Below are 22,755 nucleotides of genomic sequence, written 5' to 3'. Positions count from 1 at the left end.
TTATGAAGTAGGTTATTCTATGATTATGTGATTCCATCAGACAGCATCATCTCCATTTGCTGCGTAGTTGCTATATCCCCAGCTCTTGTCAACTAATTTCTTCTCTTGTTTTCACATACAGTTCCCCCCTGCTTTAATCACATTCAACCCGCTAAATTTCTCTTTCCACCATGCCCAGGTAGTTAGCCAACTCTTTCCCTTACTTCACTGTTTGCCCTGACACCTTAGCCCTTCATTTGCTGTCCAACAGGCATTATCTGGGTTATTTTATGTTACAGTCTAATATTAAGCACTCTTGCTAAACTGATCTAGAAAACAACAGCCTACTTGTTGTAGGTCCTCTTGGAGACACAGCCCTGTACTAGAGCTGAGGCATGAACTAACATGGAGCACCCACACTTATGTAGATATTTGTAAACACACATGGAAAAAAAGGCAAATAACACAGCTTTTTGTTACTACATTATTTTGAGATCAGTGCATGTCAATAAAGGGGACATTCACTTGCGGGTACTGTTTTGTCTTTCCTACATTCAGAGTAGTCCTACACACTTTTCGATATTTTTCCCTTCTTCAGAATTGTACTGCTCCTTGTAAATCCTATGAACATAAGACTTACACCTCCAGTGGTATTAGCACACACATTCCCCATCCTCAATCACTTTGTGGATGCCAACCAAACTTTCACCAGTGCTGTGTCTAGCATGCCGGGAAATGGCACTATTTCTGAGACATTCCTTCCCCAGACTACTCCAGTTTACAGGACCTAAAGGTCCTACATTGCACCAAAGTGGCCAGTAGTGTTTCAAAGAAAGAGTCTGCAACTGTAACATGGGGAGCTGGCTTCTCTTTGAAACAACTGGTATATTTAGTCAGATTAAACCTCTGTGAACACTAACTGTGTGATGTCTGCTCTTCATTACAGGTACAGGCAAGAAAATGCTGGATTGCTTCATGGAACCATGTAGCAGAAACATTACTGGTCTCTCCCAATGTGCAAGCTTTTGCACTTTGTTTAAAAAGTACATATATGAGCTAAACGTGGTCGGGTCTCCACAAAGTGCCACAAAAGCACTAGCAGCAAAAAGCTGCAAAGGCTGGTGGAGAAAACCCTGCTGGCGAGAACTTTTGGGCCAAAGGTTGACTAGAAAAACCTTAGGGCTTTCAGCAAGGAAATGGTTTCTTATTGTTTCCTTCCAGTTGTGTCCTCTGTAAATAAAGATGCCTTGTTCCTGCACCAGTTTCTTCTCCCCAGCAAAACAACTCACAGACCCTGAATTGTGACTAACTGCTTGGGTCAAGAGGGGCTAATGGTACTATAATTAAATTCAGGAATACGAGACATGTACATGACAGTTTACACACACAGAGCAAGACAAGGGCACTGCTTTGATGCCCTCAGAATCAGTTAGTACCTACCCATCATGAACATGGTAGGTAACAAAAATGCTTTAGCCACATGTGCTTTAGGCACATTTATGTGCTCTTGAATTCTGTATTTTTAAAAAAGGAACTGCTTGTATGGCAGCCACTTAATATAAATCATTTTAAGTCACGTGTTCAGATCCCACATAAACATAATAAGCTTTCTGGCTTAAGAAATAGAACTAATTAAGTGGGAATTGATGGGTTATTGTTTTGACCAGTCTCTGTTCTTAGAAGCTAAGTAGCTCAGATGCGCAGGGAAGCAACATGGTTTTGACTAATAATCAAAAGTTATTCTGTGTGACAAGCACCAGTGACAGATCTGCATAAAATGTGGCAATCTTGCATGGTGACTTTTACTATACTTTCATCAGTCACAGTATTACAACACTGGAAGCTACCTTCCACCTCTTAGGCTTGCAGGTGAGGTGCTTATTAGGTACATGTGGATATAGACAGGACTCAGTAGGTCCTGAAATCCATGTGACAATCACATGAGTTCTAAACATTTTGAAGCAAAAAGGCCAGTTTCTCAAAGGCTTTTTCATTATTTCTGCCATATCATAATGTAGCTACACAGAATGAGCCAATCAGTAAAATACCTTCTGACTGGATGTGTTTTCTACCTGTTTAGAAATCTAAGTGACTTTTTAAAAGTTTGAAACACAACCAGAGAGAGTTCTAGATTTTGTTATTCACAGATCAGACCAACATGTGAAGTGTCCACTTGTCTTCCAGCAACAAGATGGTAGGATGTGTCTTCTACTCCTGCCTCCCCACGCAACTACTCAAGGACACCAGCCCTTGAACTAGAGTACTTTGGTATAAATTTGTGTTATTCAAATCCACTGATCTGAAATATGAAAACCAATGCAAATTCCAGAATTAGAGGGTATCTACTCTCCACAGGAAAAGGCTACCTTCGAAGAGAGGGTGAGGGTACCTCAACGGAGGCCACAGCTGCACTTATTTGAACGACCTTGGGGCTCAAACCTGCTCACTTACAGCTGAATTCCACTGAAGAAGGAGCCAAAGAGTCCGATCATGCCCAGGAATTCCACTCGACTCAGATTTCGGACAATATACTCCTCACAAACGTTCGAGATGCCGTATAGCGTTGCTCCGCCCAGTACTAAGAGATCCCCTATCAGTTTATTTTCACCTAGGAATAAACAGGGGAAAAATCAGAATGTCTCAAAACAACCATCTTTTGTCTAGAACCATTGCAAGTTCTTCCCTATAGATTTCAATCCTCAGTCACTAAGTAGCCCACATCTGGGTTAATAAGCTGAATGCAAATGTTCTGTCATTTTAACAGCTTCCATTCAATACCCCAGCAAAATCTAGCAGAGGCAAAATGAGAGTATTATCCTTGCTGTAGATAAGAGAATCTGAAAGAATCTGAAAAATTTGTAAAAACATATAGAAACCAAGTGGCATTCTTCAGTGACTAATCCTTTTTATTTTATTATTATTACTTTTTTTACAGAAAGAATGTGACTCAGCTATATAGAGCAGTTTGCATCTCATCTTGTATTCTTACTGGTCTAAAACATGTCCAGTATTTAGATGTGAAAACAACTGAAAAATTCCGTGTACCTGTGAAATGAGTGAAGAAATCATTACAACACCAATACTGACCCCATTCTCACATGAAGTTGTTTGACAAGAAAGAGAGGAGGAAGGATGGGGTGTAGACAGGGCGATGATAATGACAGATTTTTAAGAGGTTCAATTAACATAGTAGTACCTAATGCATGCAATGAACACCAAGATGTATTTTCAGTACCTCCAGGTATATATAATCACTAAAACATTGTATTATCAAAGACTGTTTGAAACCTTTTTAAGTCTTGGAGGTTTTTATTATTGGCGGGTCAGGGAGGGCTGCAGGGAGATCAAGCTCTGGCTTGAAAACTGAGGCCCTGGCATTGCAAACTGATGCATGCGATTCCCTCTGCACATATGGCTTGTTAAATGATTTCTACAAGAGCTACAGCTTCACAAAGCTGTCAGACATTGCTGCAGAACCATATTCTGAAGGGCTGGATATAATGGAATTTCCTTTGAAAAGGTTCAGTAGAAATGCTGAAGTACGAGACTGGTTTTTTTTTTAAGAAATCTAGTTTTCTTTTAAAATACTTCTTGATTTATTTTTTTAGTTCCTGCCTTTTTAAGTTTTATTATTATTGATTTGTAAATTACACACTGCAGTAAATAAAAATGGAAGCCAAACATTCTGAATGGTTCAAAATTATCTTTTCTACATTTTTCTTTATGGAGTTCTTTTAAGCCTTCAGTTTTCATTCTGAACTACAGCGCTGAAATTTCCAGGGAGATGAAATTTATGAAAATGAGAAAGGCCATAAGAGGAGAGACCAAGGGTTCATTTATCCAGCATCCTGTCTCCAACACTGGCTATAAGCACTAGAAAAGTATAAGTTGTTTAGGCACAAATAGGAATGGGGTGAAGTTTACAATACTCACAGCAATGCTCTCTTAATCTCCAACATTTTTTCAGCTCAGAGGAGATGTGGCTTCTGTGTGTTTAGCAAACATTACTCGATTTCTCTTTCACGTACTCATCCAGTCTCTCACTGAATTTCTGTTTTGCATGTACCTTGACTGACAGCATGTTTATATTTGACCATTTATCTTTTTAACATTTGGTACTTATTTTCCTTTTAGCCTTCTTCTGCAATCAGCCACGGAAGATGCCCTTAATTTAAAATAAGCATCAGCACTTTACAAAACCTCTTCATACCCCTGATGCATTTGATGTTCCACAGTGGCTCCAATCATCTCTCACTGAGCTCACTCATTTGGTATTTATTACAGCTACTCACTGACACTTCGGGGAAGTACTGCTGAAAAAACTTTTGACCTTAGAGCTTGGCTGTGCTGAACCGCCGAGACAAAAATATCATCCTTTTGCATCTGTGAAACAAAGACGGCTCAGAAGCTGAGCGTTTTCATAGAGATGGGATGGCCCCGAGCACCACACCGCGACGGCTCTCCCCAGAGCACGCTGATGCTCGGAGCGTGAGCCTCAACCTTCATGGCTTTCCCAGAAGAGGAAACCAAGATCTGGTCAGAGCACGGTCTGCCCAGCCCAGGACCCTCTTCTGGCACTGGGCAGCAGAGGGTGGCTGAGGAGAGCATCAAGAAATAGGGAAGAACAGTGGGATTTTTATCAGCTGGTTCTCAGTAGATTAGGGATTTTCTGAGATGGAAGTTGCATTAGACCGTCAAACTTAATAGATCTTGAGGGATTCTTCGTTAATTTGTGTAGTCCGTCTATTTTTGGCCTACTATTAAAAAGTAATTAATGGGTTTAGCTTTTAAGCCTGATACCTCAAAATTATATTGGGCATCCCATAATTTTCTGATTGTGAGAAATATTTAAGAATCACTCTGTATTGACCCTCTCCATACCACTGAAGACTTCATGTCCCTTTATCGTATTCTGTCTCTTTCTTGCCTTTTCTGAAAGATGAAAAGTCCCAGTCTGCCTACAGTCTCTTCATCCTGAAGCCATTTTATGCCTTTGAACACCTTCCTCACCTTTCTCCATTGCTTCTATAGGCTTATTTTCTGGTCATTTCTTTTTGAGATGCAGTGACTAGAGGAATACATGGTACTCAAAAGGTTAGTGCATCAAAACTTTATATACTGCCATTAAAATATTTTATACTATATTTTTTGTTTCCTTCCTAATAATGCCTAGCATCCTGGTTGTCAAATGCCTTTTCTTTGCTTCCTCAAGAGGCTGACTTCGGAACTTTCCCCCAAGATTGACATATCCTAATAGACATATTTTCATGGATGTAAAATCCACATGCATCTGCTGGTTTCATTGCTAAGGAAGTATGTATCAACTGACTAGAGGCATTCTAAAGACTTTTAGGTTAATACAGTTGTCCTTGACAAATTTAATGGTGTAGGTCATTCTTCTGAAGAAACACAACGCATAGCTTGGTAAAACACACTTTGCATTAATCATTCTTAGCATATTTAATGTTCTCTGGAAGCAGAAGTCATACAGTCCAGAGGGGAGTTGATCTTTTGGGGACTAGTTATATAGTACTATAGCGTATCATAAATCAATTAAATATGAACTATGTCTGACACGATTTCTTTTCACACTCTTACTAGGCCACTTTGCCACATTTTTACCTTAACCGCCAGCATTAAGAGGTGTTTCTCTTTCTTTGCTTTTGGTTGTAATTACTGATGATCGTAATATCTAAAAAGCGGTCTCAATGTGTCCCATCTTGGACTAAACGTACACTCATATACGTAAGCTAGAGCTGTGAAGTGCTTTGAAAAATCTGGGTGAAGCACTTAGACCTCTGGGTATTACAGGAGCACAAGTACCAAGGTACCTCAGGGTTATTAGTTCAGTAAAGTGTTATTTTAAGGTATACTTGGCATGTAAGGTGATAGAGCACAAAGTACTTGATAATAATTGCTTTCCCCATTGAGTAATGTGCAAAACATCAGCCAGGATACACTAAAAAGAGGTATACTACCATATATTTATTGGAAGTTGAGAGCATGCCTGTGCATTATATCTAATTCCTGCAGATAGTTTGGAAAATACCTGTTAATCTCACAGTGATGCATTTTAAATTCATGTTCCCTTACTGCAAGAGTTGGCAGGCTACACTGCTGTAGGCAGTAGGTGCCTAGCAAAGCCTTATGGCACTTCTAATACAGTAAATAGTACGGTCAACAGGGGCACACAGGTGTCAACAGATCTTGTCCCCTAAATATAGGATAAACAGAGGAGTTTACAGAGGACTAGTACAGCATCATTGGTTTTGGTGTACTCCTTTCTTTTGTTTGCCCAGTCCTAGGAAAAATCCTATAAATGGTGTGGAACCCCTTAATGAAGAGTTTCAAGATTTTTTTCTTTTGCTGCCAATACTTCTTTTTATTTGTGGATTTTTAATGTATAGTTCTACCCCTTCAGATAAATTAAACCAGCTCATCTATTTTACTCTGTTAAAGACAACATCATTAATAACATAATTTTGCCACTTAAAAATAAAAAGGTGCAGTCCTTCTGTGTAGCAATAAGCATGGACACAGTTTTTCATGCGTAGGTTGAATTAAAAGGCAATAATGCATGTTAACAGATTTTTCTGGACAAATTACCTAACAGCTATACCCTTGCTTTAGTAATGAATATGGTAAACAATATCTAATTATTGCAGTTGCATGGCAAAAAGTCAGTGTTCTTCAATCTGTTCCTTGACCACTGAGGTCCATTGCCCCACATCGTCCTGCTGATCTGCAACTCACCCGTGTTAGCATGTTACTCTCTAGATTACTGGGACACGGGATATTTCCTCTGGAACCCAAGGTTCAAATCCCAATCCCTCTGAAATCAGTCATTCCCAGTGCAGTTTTGGCTGGCTGATTTCATAGTACAGAGTATATTGTTTCCTTTTTAGCTGGGGCAGGGCTATTTCTGGAGGAGACCTATGAACTAAAAGTCTCCTTTTAGGATAAAGGACAGGGATAGAAGGGGGCAGGGAGATATGGTGAGTACTGTCACAAACTCCCTTGTTTTATATAGTAGCATCCTGGCAAATGCAGTTCTTGCAGCACTTGCATTTGTATTCAGAAAGCTGAGTCAAGAATTTTAAATCCCAGTGTATTATGCTCAGCTCACAATTCAGTGCTTTTAATTAAGAATGAAAACTGTGCCTAATTGACAATCTTTGAAAAGAATTTCCAGCCTTCCCACATCATTTGGGTTGACACTAGAGAAATCAATGTGACAGAGGAAGTTGATCGATGAAATCTAACTCTGTCTGGTCTGCATTAATAGCTACACACACATTATTCATATGATGCCACACATCAAAAAGAACATTTTACACACAAGAAGGTTCTTTTCAACAATGATGCAGGCAAATCCCAAACCTTTATCTGAGACTGTGTGCAAAACTCAATTGCTACAGTTAATATGTAGGTTCAGTGTCTTTTAGCATCTACCCAGCGACCCCGCCTCTGGACAAAAAAGGAGCAAAGTGGAGAAGTAAGAGTACACAGTGGACGTGAGAGGTGCTTATGACTCAAAGATGTAGCCAATTTGGAAAGTAAGCAGCTGAGGTTTGCAGTCAAACAACTAAGCCAAACCAGAATGAAACTGCAAGTATTTCGCTTGTCCCCCCAGCCTACATAGACGGTAACCTGCGTTGCAGAGACAGGGCCCATGCTGCCCATTTGCAGCAGTGTTGACTTCTAAGCGACGCCCCATTTTTGCTCTCTGTCCCTTCTGATGAATAAGCAACTTTGAATGGTGTGGTGCTTTGGATCCATGAAGGCATAGGGATTCTTGGCGATTTTCCTTTTTTTTTTTTTTTTTTTTTTGTCCCAATCTGACATGTTCTGGTCAGTGGTTTCTCTGAACGGAACTTGGTCATACAACCCATCCGTCCTTACTCACCTGCTCCTTGCTGTCTCCCAACGAGGACATCTGCTCCTGCCATGCAGCCCATGCCCAGAATGCAGACCACAATCCCAATGAAATGTACTGCCTTGTATCGTACCAGTAAGAAGAACCAGGAGAGCAGTATCACCACTGGGATGACAAAACAGTCTAGGAGCTGTCAAGAGAGAGAGGAAAAATCAACACATCAACCTGCTAACACTTTGCCCTAAAATACTAGGATAGATTCCAGCAGAGGGGAGCAGGGTTTAGTTAGTAACAGCACATCCTACAAGACAGAAAGTGTATTCAAGTGGTTATGTCATCCATCAGACAGAGGATAAGACTATTCTGTTCATGACTGTTCCACAAATTCAGGAGAGCTGTTGCTCTATGGTAACACCCAAAAGCACTGCCTTGCTCTTGGATTCAGATGCATATTTCAAATCCATGGGAAGGAAACCTGGGCCAAAAGAGAGTCACACCACTCCATCTGGTCCTCACCTCTGGTGATTAACGGACAAAGACTGAGGGCGGTTTTCCTGCAGTCTAGACATATGCTTTAATTCAGTCATTTCAGGTCCAATTAGCAGGAATGATCATAACGCACAAGTTGACCACATGTATTAAATCTGGCCATATAAATCAAGGGGTTTCTGCATGCAGAATACTTATGAAAAATCTGCCCCCTGTGGGGACTGTTAACTCCTTGAAAATACAGTCCCATATGCCTCTGAAGGAAAAAAAACCCAACCAAAACCCACCATGCCTGCAGTGCAAGAAACTCAGTCTTCTTGCCAATAGACCCTGGGTAAGAGCTTTCTCAAAAAAGTGTTATGAAACACAATCTTTAACTGTTTTTTTTCAGACACCCAGCAATAAACACAGAGAACCCGTGATAAAAAAAGAAACACACCAAATGTTCGTGAGAGGACCTTGAGATTTTCAAATTAAAATTTATTCTAGAAACTACCAGTATGTCACCAGGAAACAAAAATCCTGGGTAAGAAACACTCAAAGAAATGACTTTAACTCACAGTTTTCTGACCTCATCACAGTTTTCCACTACTTAAAGTGTGGCTACAAAGAAGATGGAGACTCTTTCTTCCCCAGAAGCCACATAGAGAAGACAAGGGGCAATGGGTACAAGTTGCACTGGGAGAGGTTTCATCTCAATATAAGAAAGAAATTTTTTATACTGGGAACAATCAGTCAGTGGAACAACCTCCCCAGGGACATGATAGAGTCCCCATCACCGGAGGTTTTTGAGATGCGGCTGGACAGGGTGCTAAATAATCCCATATAGGCTCCCTTTCCCACAAAAGGTTGGACCAGATGATCTTTGGAGGTCCCTTCCAAGACGGGCTGCTCTATGAGTCTCACTTAACTGGTAGTTGGTGTCAAAACAAGGTGGAGGAGAAGCTCACATGGGCAGGCACCTGTATCACCTTGGAGAAAGCAACCAAAATCTGTCATCAGTAAGAGCCACCTTTACCTGGCTCAGTGCACATGGCTTCCCTTCCACGCTGTCCTTCTGGAGTCACCAGTAACCAGTAGGTTCTATCAAGTCAATTAACTCTGCACTGGGGAAGAGGAGGCACCCTTACACTTAGAGCTGGACGTGAGTAAAATAGGACCAGCCAGTGGTACTGCACAGTCTGCCACCGCCTTCCTCAGGTGAGCACCTGAGATTTGAGCACCCTCTTCCCCATACATCCACAGACACATACCACCTCGGAGACAACTGTGCCCAAGACAGAGCAGAAAGCCTTATACAACAGTTAAGCACAGAGGTGTTTTAAGAAACCACTTATTAAGTAAGACGGTAAGCATCTCCAAGCATCTTTCCAGTTTTTTTCTGTGCAAAGGTAAGTGAACCCCAGCCGTTACTGTACCAACTATTCGATTTTGTAAAATCAGTAGCTTCAGTCACTCATGCAAACAGGATTTAAGACTAGATTTAAGAATATGAAGATGTCACCTTTAAGCCACTAATTACTATCTCTCAAGAGACACAGAGTGACCCAGTGGATAGTTTTAACCCCTAACATCTGGAACCTCTTGCCCACCTTTACACACAGGACATGACACTGCCTGTTCATTGTGGGACAGGAGCTCTGATGGGGGCTGCTTTACTTACTCTGGGCTAAGCACACAAAAAGAACATTTTCTTGTGAATATGAGATATATTATGTGACTTCAATAGCCAGTTTTAAAAACTGTTCGTACCCACAGCATGTGGACTTCAACATATAAATTCCCACTAACAGTCTTTTAGGGGAAGATTTTAAAAATTCCTCTTATTCCATAAATATTTAAATATACCTATGCTTTCAAGTATGTGAAGATGTGTCTTTTAAGCACTAACATGAAGGGATGCATGAACAGAACCTGTCACAAACAAACAACACTGACAGCAGCTGGAAAACGCCCCTTTGGGGCTGGTAGTCCAAGGTCTAATCCACAAATCGCTATTTGGAATACTGCAGCATCAATAGATATAAACATTAAATGTAGGTAATGTTCATTGACATTATACAATTCTTGAATTGTGCTTTTTTTATACCTATAATTAAACAATGGGGTAGACAAATAAATTGGATTACTACAATACAAGCAGTAAGATAACCCAGTGTATATTGCTTAACTATTTTTCAGGTACTGCTTTACATTTCATTTCTCTGGGAATAAATTCACTCTGCCTTTCTTTTTTCCTCAGATAAACCTGTCTAGTAGAAGAAATATGCACATATATTCTACAAAAAAAACATGTGCGATTGTGGATTACCTGATCTGCAATAGGGCTTTCTTGTTAATTTTTTTTCCTTGTTTTTTCTTTCTTTTGTTTGTTATTAGTTATTTCAGCTAGTCATTATATCTAATTGTCATTTTTCTGACATAAAGCTTTTACAATAACAAAGATAAATTTTGCTTAGCTTGAATTTCATTTATAATACATAAAGGTCAGTTGTTTAACAGTATTTCCCCAAGAATCATCTTCAGTGTTTTCCTTCTTTTTAATTGCTTATTCAAAAGGTACTGCCTATACCCTGTCATTATGTTAAATTAATGAGTGACCTGATTCTAATCAATGTTCCTGTTAATCACAGAAGTTATCAGATGTCGCTAAACTAAAAGAAAACATATTTCCTATTTTGCCATGGGAAGATAATACAACTGATAGGAGTGTGTGGTGCAACCAGGTTCTTTGCCACATTTATCTGTGGTTTTCTTCATCACAGCTCTGAATTGGGCTGCTTTAGAAGACAGGATAAAAAAATATATAAACTATTGATATACCATCCTACAGAAATGCCTTTCTATCATAAAAATGCTGTGTTGTTGTAGAGGTTGAAGATTATTATTTGACCCTAAAAGATATCACACTGCATCTAAGTCTGTTGACGATACACAATGTTGAAAAGTGTTTCCTCTGATTACTTGTTTGTTAAATTACGTTGACTCTGTTATACTTGTGAATCATAGACAAATACTCTCTTGCTAACAGTAAATACCCAGTCTCTGATCTCACAAATTCAGCATGTGTTTGCACATCTATAGCAGCAATGTACTGTTAGTCACTGGAAAGGAGAGCTGGCAAGCTTTAGAAGAAAGGTCTGTAATATAGAGGGTGACCTGCTGATGTGCAGCGATATCAAAAAGAAAAAAGCTGGTCAGCAAACTCCCTATGGGAGCAGCTGAGCTGAATCTCCCTTTTTAAACATTCGTTGGATTTTTTTTTCCCCCAGTTATAAGCCCTTTTTTTCACATTAGGGGTTTCTCATTAGCGCTGCCCTCCAGCAAATTATGCGGAGAATCAGCTGCACTCTCTACTCAGCCTACTCTCCAGAGCAGAGGGATCACTAAAATCAGCATTGTATCCGTCCAACCCTGTATGGTCAAGTACATGTGTTGGCTACTGAATTTCAGCATGCAACCTGCTAAGTTTAATACAACAGCAAGTGCTATATCCAGTAAGAGGCACACCTTCTGACACTTGCTTTGTTTTTTTCAAAGGAAGAAAGGGTTTGCTGCCCATTCGAGGGCTCTTTCTATTCCAGTTTTCGCACTACCTGCACAATACCACACACACTTGATTCAGCTGTACGAAAGCAGCCGAGTTGTGAACCCTCCCAGAGCTGGCTGCCGGCTGCCAAGAGAACTGCGTGGCAATTACAGTATCTTGTGACTGAAACCTTCTGCAGGGAAGGTGTGGATGCTAGTAGCATTTCTGACAGGGTTATTTCAAGCAATTAAAATAAAAAAGGAGCATTTTTTTTACCTTTCGTGTTTCTATTTGCTATCTCATCATAACTTAATCACTTTCTTGCATGGTTTTTATATAATCACGGAATTAATTTAAAAACTATTAATTTTTTCACCCAGCCAAAACGTAGGGTACTTCAGGTAGGGAGACGGATGAAAGAATCAGTGATGTCATTTGTTTAAAAAATGTAAAAATGTTTAATTTCCATGACACAGAAGAAATAAAAGCCAGAAGACTGAGTGCTGCCAGTCTGAAGCCTCTTTAAATCAGTATTTTGCCCACAAGATTTCTAATTTTTTTCTTGGGGCCACATGACCGATGCTTCTATAACTGTTCCTATCGGTTTCTTTAATCTGTTCTCGGGATTTTCTCTTTTTCCCTGCAGATGCAGAAACTCCCTCAAAACTTTCACTAGTGAAAGACCTTCACCTACATCTGACTTGCACACACCAACACCCGAGATGAGGATTATCACAGCTCCAGCTTTCTGTGTACATAGAAGGAATTCAGCGACTTCTTGAAGTTATGTTAAATGCAAAGTGGTGGTCACATCCAACCCACAGTTCCTCCGCTTTTAACTCTCTACACATGGACACTATTTACTACCAACACGAGTGACTACATCTTGACTCTTTTTTTAAAAAAAAAAATTAGGACACACCTCTTCATCCTCCCCTCTCATTAAATGCACGCCAGCAGTGATTATGCAAGATCTGCTCAAATACCAGGAAGAGTTACCAACAAACTGACCGCTGAACTGGCCTTTCCTGTAATTGCTTTCCTCCTCTGATTTTACATACTACTGTCAGAAAAAGATCATTCTAAGACAGCAGACAGCTCTGCCAGCAGTCACGTGTTTCTGCAGAAAAAAACTATTTTCTGTTTTGCTTTAAGTAAGATGACTGGATATGGGCTCTGAAGACCATTTTCTCAAGGTTAATTATTAGAAGCTTCTCCATGTCACCAGCTGCTGTAAGCTATGCAGGGGATTATATTTTGGCCTAGGAAAAATCATGGATGTGTCCTGCAGAAAAACTTCTGCTTTTGCATTTCACCTGCAAGAATATGCAAAATGGGCACAGAATGCCAAAATCTCTGCTCTTCTAATGGGCACAGGTCCACTGACTTTAATGAGATTTTGCATATTTATGTTAGTAAAAAGTTTGGCTCAAGGTGAATTTTGCCATTAGAGGCAGGAGCTCTGGATGCTGAGAGCTCAGTTGACTCCAAAAGCCTGTACAGAGACTAAGGATGCTGTAGGGGCTGGTTTGCGAGCCACAGGTAACAGTTAAAAGAAAAGAGCAACTTGAAGTGCAATGATAAATCAGATGCAAGATACACCCCACAGACTCTCAGTATAAATGTATGGCATGCAGCGCTTCTGCACAATGCTGATCTGCAAACCTTATCAACATCGCAGTATTCCCTCACTGCCCTGAAGCAAAACAGGAAAGTATGGTCAATCTTACATGCACAGGATGGGGGCAGGAAGGGAAGGAGTGGTATTTATCTCTGGTTTTGAGATATTTCGTGTTAGTGGGCACTGGACAAGATGGATCAACAACTTCAATATTGCACATCCCCTGCTCCTCACGTCCTAGATTTGCTTCAAAATTATCTCAAACCTTCTGCCTCAACAAACACTGAGTCCATAGGGACCAAGAACAAAGCAAAGTCTATTGCCATCCAGCACTCCTATAATAAGCACTTACTGCTGACTCCTTTCCTTTTCTGGTGGCAGTTGTTCAGGTATGAAAACTGCCAGAGGTAATTGGAAGTATGATGTACTGCTGAGCCTCACAGTGATCTAAGAGTAGCTGAGAACATCAGCATCGTAGTTTTATTGTCTGTCTCCTGGTGTCTATAAATCCCAGCTTTTACTACCTTTGTTTTCATCATGCCAATCAAAGGCTTGATTGCCCAAGGAATAAATTACCAGATAAATTGCTAATTGGAAACATAGCTCTCTCTTTGACAGTGCCTTATTTCTTGTGACATCATATGTATATTCTACAGTACCACTTTGCAAGGCATTGCAGAAATAGTCCAGATTTCTATGTGATGTCATACCACAGAAAAAGGATAACGACCTCTAGAGAGTGCCACGCAACAGTGTAATGTGCAGGTGAACAGAACATCATATTGCAGAAAGGAGAGCCAATTAATGTGGGGACGACGGGGAAGAAGGGAGAGGGCAGCCTGCCTCTTAATGCAGCTTGATATGATGAGAAAGCACTTACCTGGCAGCAAAGGTTACAAATATTAGTATCATAACAGGCTTAGTGGAAGACATTATGGGCTTGGTAGGATGTACGTGTGCAGTACACTGTAAATGCAGTACAGGGAAGTTGAAGTCAAAACGTAGTTTCAAACAAATTAAATATCTAGATGTAAATAACTGCAAGAACTTCAGAATCTTTTAATTCCCTCTGGGGGAACTAATTTTGTCTGCTGTGTAAAAGGTGTCTCTAACAGTAGTTAAAACACCCTTCTTGAATAGTTATTAAACTTACCACAGGCCTACGCCAGGGTTGTTTTAAAAACCATTAGGATAAATATGGAAAGAACTACCACAGGCAGTCCTGAAAGTTAAGGGTATGGTTTTTAAAAAAAGTCCATGGGATCAGGTGCTAGTGTACATGGGAACGTTTAATACACTTTCTGCATTTGCTACACCTGACGTGCAAGAAGGCTGCAAAATCTAGTGCAAGTTAGATTAAAGCATCAAAGAGAAACTAAAGATCATTTTGCAAGTTTTTTGCCATCTGGGAATCAGGACACATGCGTTTGAGAGCATTAAGAGTGACTGATCTCTGGCACTTCTTGAAATATGTGGGTTTGGATATCAAATTGATCCATCAACAAACTACTGTGCCTTTTACCTAGTGTATACTCAGTTTTTAAAGGTACCCTCTAGAGAACAGTGTTCACTTACTACTAGCCTGAGCATTTTCATGGCTGTGGGAAGCTTGAGTTTCAATTTCCCCAGCTAAGATGGAGTTAACTCAAGCTCTTTCTGTGGACTACTGTTCTAACAGTTATGACTTTATGTAAAAGGTAGCTTTACCCCTGCAATTTGGAAAGCACTCCAGGCTTTCTGTAAGCACTTGAGGCATGCTCAGATCACATCAAACAAATTGAGTTCCTCAGGGTACTTTGATGTAGGCATACTTAGCTTTTGAATCTTAAAATGGAGGCAGGTATTCAGGCATCTGTCTCCATCAATACAGAAGCACTCTGGGCATGCAAAGAACCAGAACTTAAAGCTACCAAAGAAGAAGCAACCTGAGAGGTTCAAACACACATTCTCATGTCCCAAGATTGTGCTCTGAGCAGCAGGTTAGTACCCACAGACCAGGGGATGTTAGATGTCTATGACATTTTAGGTATGTACACAATTAGGTGTGGGTTTCTTGGATTGTTCTATTAAATCTAGTTGCCCCAGGATTGCACTGCAGGTACCTAAAGGGTACTTTGCATTTTATCCTTAGCAATTGACCTACACCTTGATGTCTGATACATGAACAGTGTATTGGTTTTCAATCAAATTTTTTTATGTCACCTAGTTTATAAGGGAGGTCTTTTACTTTTAGGTTTGGGGTGTTTGTTTTGTTGTTGGTTTTGTTTTTTTTTTTACAGGGAAAATGATGTGTTTCTAGGCTTCACAGTACTTTGTTTTTATGTTATGATGGAGCCGAGTGCCACATTCTCAGACAGTAATTATAGAGTACATGAGGATTTGAAATAATCAGAAGCACACCCAAAAGTAAAGGTTAGGTACCATATTCATTTCTGATTTTTGCCTTTGTGGCCTCTTTCACTGTGGTTCTGAAGGCATCTGGTGAAAGACGTATAGGAAGGTTTATTAGAAAATTCTGTTTTCCCAGACCAAAACCAAATGGGAATTTTAAAGGCAAGTATAGGAAAGACTCGGGTGTGAAACAGTGGGAAAAGTAGGCATGATTTTCAGTCTTTTCCAGGAACCATGATGAGATAATGTCAATTACAAAAAAAGATGGAGTTATAACTAGAAACTTTGAGAGTCCTAAGAGTTTAAAGCTACTCAGCAAACAAAGCTGTTGAGTGCTTGGAATTTTTTGGTGAAAGCAGAACTGCAAATCAATTGCAATAAAGGTATATTTTTACAGTTAAACTTTGGCTTTTTGCTGGGAGCAGCTTAATGTTTTTTGCCTAAAAGCACCACAAGCCCAGTACACTCGCATGTTAGTTTTGCATGACAGAGCAAAGATATCATGTGGAAAAAAAGTATATGGTGTAAAACTGATTTCCTACTGAAATGGTCCATGTACTACCACTATAAAAATACTGCAAGATTTCTCATTTACTGAAGTGACAATTTCAAAACCTCTTATATAGTCCCCGACAAAAAAGCCTTGGTGTAAAACCTGTTGAGAATAAAATCCCCTGGAATTGACTTGAGTGGCTTGATTCTCAATCAATGTATATATCGGCATAGCTCCCACAGCCTTCAGTCAAAGCCATGCTGATTTGTGGCAGGTAGCAATGGTCTCGGGTCTCAGTTCTAAAAGGATCCGAATACTTCTTGCTACGCGTCAGCGAGCATTTATGGCCTCAGAGGTAGTGCTCTTGCAGGATCAGGCCTTTCAGAAGATGCTCTTGAGAGAGTGGTCCTGCTTGCTTCTTCAGAAATCAGATTCTAGGAAAAGCTTGCTTTTTTTCCATCTTTTACTTTCCATTTCTTCAGTCTTCATTTCATCCCATTATGCACTTTGACCAATGCTGTTTCAGGCTGAATAATCCCCTGAGCTTCTTCTGTTTCATCTTTAAATGAAATAGCGTGTTGTTTGGCTACATTTCAAAAAATGTGTCATTTGATTCAACATCTTAATGCACTACCTCATACTCGTCCCATTCTCACTGTATCTTTGGCCTTGCCTACACTTAGAAGCTCATTCAAATTAAGGCATGAAGTGAATTTAAAATGCAACAGGTATTCCCAGTCACACCATGTGTATCCGAGCAATCCAGGACAACTATGGGAAAAGGAGACACTTCTTTCCTTTTACTCCTGGAAAAAAGCTTGACGGCATCTGAGCTTCTCTCTCTTCCTTCTTTCAAGCTATGTGAGAAAGAGACCTGAACTCCGTTGTAATCTTTTTGTGGAAGAGGTCTAAAATGGACATGACACTGTCTCTGCCCTATGACAGTTCTCCTGTTCCACCCTTCCTCTTTCTCTCAGTCTAAAAAGAGACCGTGGCTCATTTCAGCTAATTCCCTGCCGATGCACAGGCAATGCCCTTGAACTCTCTTGCCTGCTCCCTCCTCACACCGTAGTTTTTGATCTCTTACACTAAAGGCCGTGCTCATTGCAGAAGAGCAGGAGGGTTTGCATCTTCTGGAATCGGTGTTTCGTGGGTCCTGCCAGATGAACCTCTGATACGTGCTTGTTGGTGGCTGTGGGAGACGGGATTTAATGACCTGGATCATCTTGCTCAGTCCGCTATTCCTACTTGCTATGAGTGCACACGCAAAAGAAGCAATTCAGCTTTTGCTTTTCTCTTTGAGGCTTTTAGTAGCTATAAAATCAGACAGTGTGAGGTTTATGTGGATTTATGCTTTGCTCTATACTGAGTAATCTGATTTGGAAAAGTGTTAAAAGCAGTATTACATTGTCTGGGCACGTTTCAAAGAATTCTCAAACCAAGATTCTGATGGCAGAGTCATTTGTGAATATTTAGCATCAACCTCACATTCAGATTCCTTGAATTCAGTTTTCTTCTGGTTTTGCTTCTTACTCAGCTAAACAAGCTCAGTATTTTCCAATATCACTTTTCAACTATGGAAGAAATATATTCCTAATTAGCTTTGATTCTGCAGAACATTAACTGGTGCTCCTCTATTTTACTGGCTCTAATGTAAACTTCAGGCAAGTAAGGTGTAAAATACACTGAACGCTACCTAGTGTTGCCCAGTTATTTAGAGACAGTGTAAAAAGGGAGTAGGTTTGTTTTTGAACAAGTAGCAATGAAGTATGCAATGATTTCCCAAGACAGACAATTTCCAGTCTCTTAAAAATGTTTCTAATATTCACTTCTCCACTTAAATGGGAAGAAGATTGATTCTTTTGTGTTTTGTATTTAAATTATACAGGTTGGATCTTTGGAGAAATTGCTACCCTAGCTTTTGTTCACTGCATGTATAATTTTTTAAGGGAGAGTACACTTTCTGATAGCTGCAGTTAAGCTGTTTATATAACAACACATCTAACTGCTTGCATTAAAGTAAGACTTCGTTATAACTACATTCATTTTACTTAATGACAACTTTTACACTCAGATCTAGTTATGGAATCCTAAAAATCCTGTATTGGGTTTGTGTGGCAAGGTTTTGGTAGTGGGGGGGGGCTACAGGGGTGGCTTCTGTGAGAAGCTGCTGGAAGCTTCCCCCATGTCCGACAGAGCCAACGCCAGCTGGCTCCAAGTTGGACCCGCTGCTGGCCAAGGCTGAACCCAGCAGTGACAGTGGTAGCACCTCTGGGGAACAGATTTAAGAAAGAAAAAAAACCCCACAATTGCAGCCAGGAGAGGAGTGAGAACATGTGAGAGCACCAGCCCTGCAGACCCCCAGGTCAGTGCAGAAGGAGGGCAGGAGATGCTCCAGGCGCCGGAGCAGAGATTCCCCTGCAGCCCGTGGTGATGAAGACCATGGTGAGGCAGGCTGTGCCCCTGCAGCCCAGGGAGGTCCATGGTGGAGCAGATCTCCACCTGCAGCCCGGGGAGGACCCCACGCCGGAGCAGCGGGATGCCCGAAGGAGGCTGTGACCCCAGGGGAAGCCCACGCTGGAGCAGGCTGTTCCTGAAGGACTGCAGCCCACAGAAAGGACCCACGCTGGAGCAGTTCATGAAGAACTGCAGCCCATGGGAAGGACTCACGTTGGAGAAGTTCATGGAGGACTGTCTCCCGTGGGAGGGACCCCATGCCAGAGCAGGGGAAGAGTGAGGGGTCCTCCCCCTGAGGAGGAAGAAGCAGCAGAGACAACGTGTGATGAACTGACCCCCATCCCCATTTCCCATCCCCTTGCGCTGCTGGGGGCGAGGAGGGAGAGAATTCAGGAGAGAAGCTGTGCCTCGGAAGAAGGGAAGGGTGCCGGGAATGTGTTTTAAGATTTAGTTTTTACTTCTCATTATCTTACTCTGATTTCATTGGTAATAAATTAAACTAATTTTTCCCCAAGATGAGTCTGTTTTGCCCATGACAGTAATTGGTGAGTGATCTCTCCCTGTCCTTATCTCGACCCACGAGCCCTTTGTTATATTTTCTCTCCCCTGTCCAGCTGAGGAGGAGAGTGATAGAGCGGCTTTGGTGGGCACCTGGCCTCCAGCCAGGGTCAACCCACCACACTTTTGCACTGAGATCTAATTTTGGAATCCTAAAAGAAGTGCTTGTATTTTTTCCAAGTACAACGTAAAGTGAGAAAACCATTTCAGCCCATCTGAAAATATTTCCTTAAAGGACCAAATTAAGTAGATAATGCCATGTGATTATGAATGGTTTAGCACAGGAAAATGAAATGAAAGCCAGTATGTTTTTGTACGGTTTGGAAAACACTGAGTAATAAAAATAGTCCAATATGAAAAAATGTGTCTTATGAGACAGCATTAAAAAGTACACAGAAGACAGAGGCAGCGACGAGCTATTAGAGCACTGATGCCAATGGACACTGCACCATTGACCCCATTAGGCCTATTATCTTACCACAAAAGGGAAGATCCTTTGAGTCCTTACCTGTACACTAGTAAGAGTGGTGTATTGATAAGCTTTGACTACCAGGTAATTGGCTTCTATATCTATTATCCCCAGGATCATGTACTTCCACCATCTCCTTTTCAAAATTGCCAGCAAGTTTTCTTCTCCTGTGGTAATAAACAAGAAGAATTATGTAACAGAGTTAGGTTTACATGCACAAAATACCTGCCCATCAAGAGAAATTATCTAGAAGATCTCTCGCATTTACAATATGCAGTTGAAAAGCACCATATATAAAAAGGTACTGCAAGGAGGTGAAAACTAACACACCCTACTTGTCTCGCAGATATTAAAACAGCCAGCTTGGTGAAGTAATATGTGAAGGTCAGATTGTCCCTTTGCTTAAGATGTAAACAACAACAGGAAAAACAAGTGCAGCTTGGGCAGACTGTAAATGTGTTCTTGGTTTTACTTTCATATATACACATATAAAATGCTAAAGAACAGAGCAGTTTATTACATACATGTATACTTTCCATACATACTGATAAATGTTGTATCACACATGATGCAAGAGGGTTTTGCCAGAGCAGGAGATTTCCAATATTTGCAAATATGATGGAATATTAGAGCAGGAGAGTAACAGCATCACCTTTGGGCAGAAATCAGATCCTGTTCCAAGGACGGTTATTACAATCCTAGAGGTTCAAAATATCAGACTTGTTTACAGAAAGGCTGCACTGAGACAAACAGATTTTACGTGACAGGTTGCACTGCTCCCAGGATCAATATCTGAAGGAGGCAGGTTTGCTGCCTTCTACAGAAGCCCTGCCAATCACCCAGTACTTAATTTCCACCACGTGAAGACTGACAGTACAATACGGCCTGCAGATCAAACCCACAACCTTCAAAAGGTCAAAGCATTCCTCACGCTAGGCTAGGGATTATTATTGTTCCCTGCTCCAAAGAAACCAGCTCATTAGTGAGGGTGGGCAAACCTGTTACTTATTTGCATTACAGTAAGCTCCAGACATGATGGGATGCCACTGTGAAAGGGGCCGGACATACCGACTGTGACTGAACGCAGTACGACTGGAGGTCTTTAGGAGTTTGTAGCCTAAACTGGGATCCAAGTAGGGTTGACCTGTACTGCCAAGGTACCATAAATGGAATTCAAACTGTCTTGCAAGTTAAAAAAACAAACCCACTGTTCTGAGATTTGTTTGTGTTGCTGCAGCCTTTCTAACTGCCTGTGATCATCAAAGTGAGTGGTGGAAAATACAGAAGAAGAGGAACATTATTGTCAATTGCTACCCAAACTTGCCCAGGCTTCCCAATTCTCCCTCACCTTTTTCCTTCATCACGGGTGTGTTTGCTCTCTGGTTCAAACAGACCCGGTGATATATGGGCTGCCGTGCCATCAGAAATGGCAGGCTCTCTATAGCACAGGAGTATCTCAGATCTTATAAGATACAATTACAGAAAAATGGATAATTACTTCAGAAGTTGATTCAGAAATCTTAAGAGGTTAAATCTTGGCCCCACTGAGAGACTTGAATGGGTATTTACCTGAACAAAATATCTGAAATATCTGAATCATCTGATGTTTGTTCATTAACAGATGCTTACATATACACACTTCCAGTGGGATATTATTAGGCAACAACCTAATTATTTATTATGGTGATAATGACACTGAGTGCAAAACTGTAAATGCTAAAAAGCTTTCCTTCCTTCCCTCCCTTCTCTTTTTCTCTATCTTTCTCCTTCTTTCGGTAAGCAGCAGAGAAACAGCAGAACCAAGGTGGTGAGTAGGCTAATTACCTAAGACCCTAAATAAGGAGTCAGTACATTCAACCATACCACACTTTCCTGTTACCATCGACTCACAGGACAACTCATGAAAAAGAAAATCCCACCTTTCAGGCATGAATTATGACTACATTTATGTATTTGTTATGATTATTTGAGCATGCAGAAAGAGGAATATTTTAGATCTTATTTTTAAATACATTCAGGAAGGTATTTTCAAAAAAGCATTTGAGATTAGATGTCCTAATTCCTACTAAAATCAGTGTAAAACATGCAGATAGGTCCTTTCCAGGTACCGAAACTATATCTCTAATTTTTATGCTGCCCAGACAATACCTTTAAAACGCCAACTGGAAAACATCAATGCAATGGAATGGCATGGTTAACATTTCAGAGTGATTTTTCGTTTCAACTGTAAAGAGAAAGTTTAAAATCAAAAGACATCAAACTGCAGTCTCTGTTCCAATAGCAAAAATCCCACTTGGATCTGGTTTTGTTACAGTAGGACCTTGGTGGTACCTACAAAGCAGGAGGAAGCAGCAGGCTCAAGAACTGCACTGGCATTAGGTTGCCTGAGCAAGGACACACCTCGAGGATCTTTTGGTGTCTTTGGTTTGCCAGTGCTCGCTTTCTCCAGCTTCAATTTCCAAGCACAGGTCACTGTACTGCTCAGATGTGGCCAAATAAGATAGCTTTAAATACAAATGTATGGCCGTGACTTCTGACTAAGGGGTAAAGTCAGAGTTTCCAAAGATGGAAATTAAATCTTCTACAATTTTAACTGACATACATGCGTCTCTCTTTTGCTTTCTCAATCCTTTCTTCGTTAATGACAGAAATAAGAAAAATATTTGGCAAGCGGTATTTTATCTTTGATATACAGCTCTGAGATATTCCAAACTGCAAAAGACCAGTTTCAGCTGAGAAGGTTGGGCAAAGCAAAAAGCAATGCTGAAATGAATTTATGCAGGCACTATACAGCTCTGATGAACACTGGTTTAGCTTCACAGCAAGTGTCTTTGTCTTGCCCAGTGGAAAGCAGAGAGATGTACAGGCGTTCAGCATGACAGAAATAAAATAG

General features: G+C 40.7%; 1 protein-coding gene across 1 annotated transcript in view; it reads right to left on the bottom strand.

Annotated features, from left to right (window-relative positions):
• The window catches only part of SLC35F1 (solute carrier family 35 member F1), a 253,824-nt gene that overhangs the window by 33,779 nt on the left and 197,290 nt on the right, over positions 1 to 22,755 (bottom strand). The window contains exons 3-5 of the mRNA XM_075046836.1: positions 19,902 to 20,029; positions 7,886 to 8,045; positions 2,431 to 2,587 (exon numbers count right to left, since the gene is read on the bottom strand). Coding sequence (XP_074902937.1) covers positions 2,431 to 2,587; positions 7,886 to 8,045; positions 19,902 to 20,029 — 445 coding nt within the window. The remainder of the gene's footprint in view (positions 1 to 2,430; positions 2,588 to 7,885; positions 8,046 to 19,901; positions 20,030 to 22,755) is intronic.

This window comes from Buteo buteo, chromosome 15 (assembly GCF_964188355.1).
Source record: "Buteo buteo chromosome 15, bButBut1.hap1.1, whole genome shotgun sequence".
Classification (NCBI taxonomy): domain Eukaryota; kingdom Metazoa; phylum Chordata; class Aves; order Accipitriformes; family Accipitridae; genus Buteo; species Buteo buteo.
Note: the sequence above shows the minus strand (reverse complement) of the source record. Positions and strands in the feature narration are given on the sequence as shown.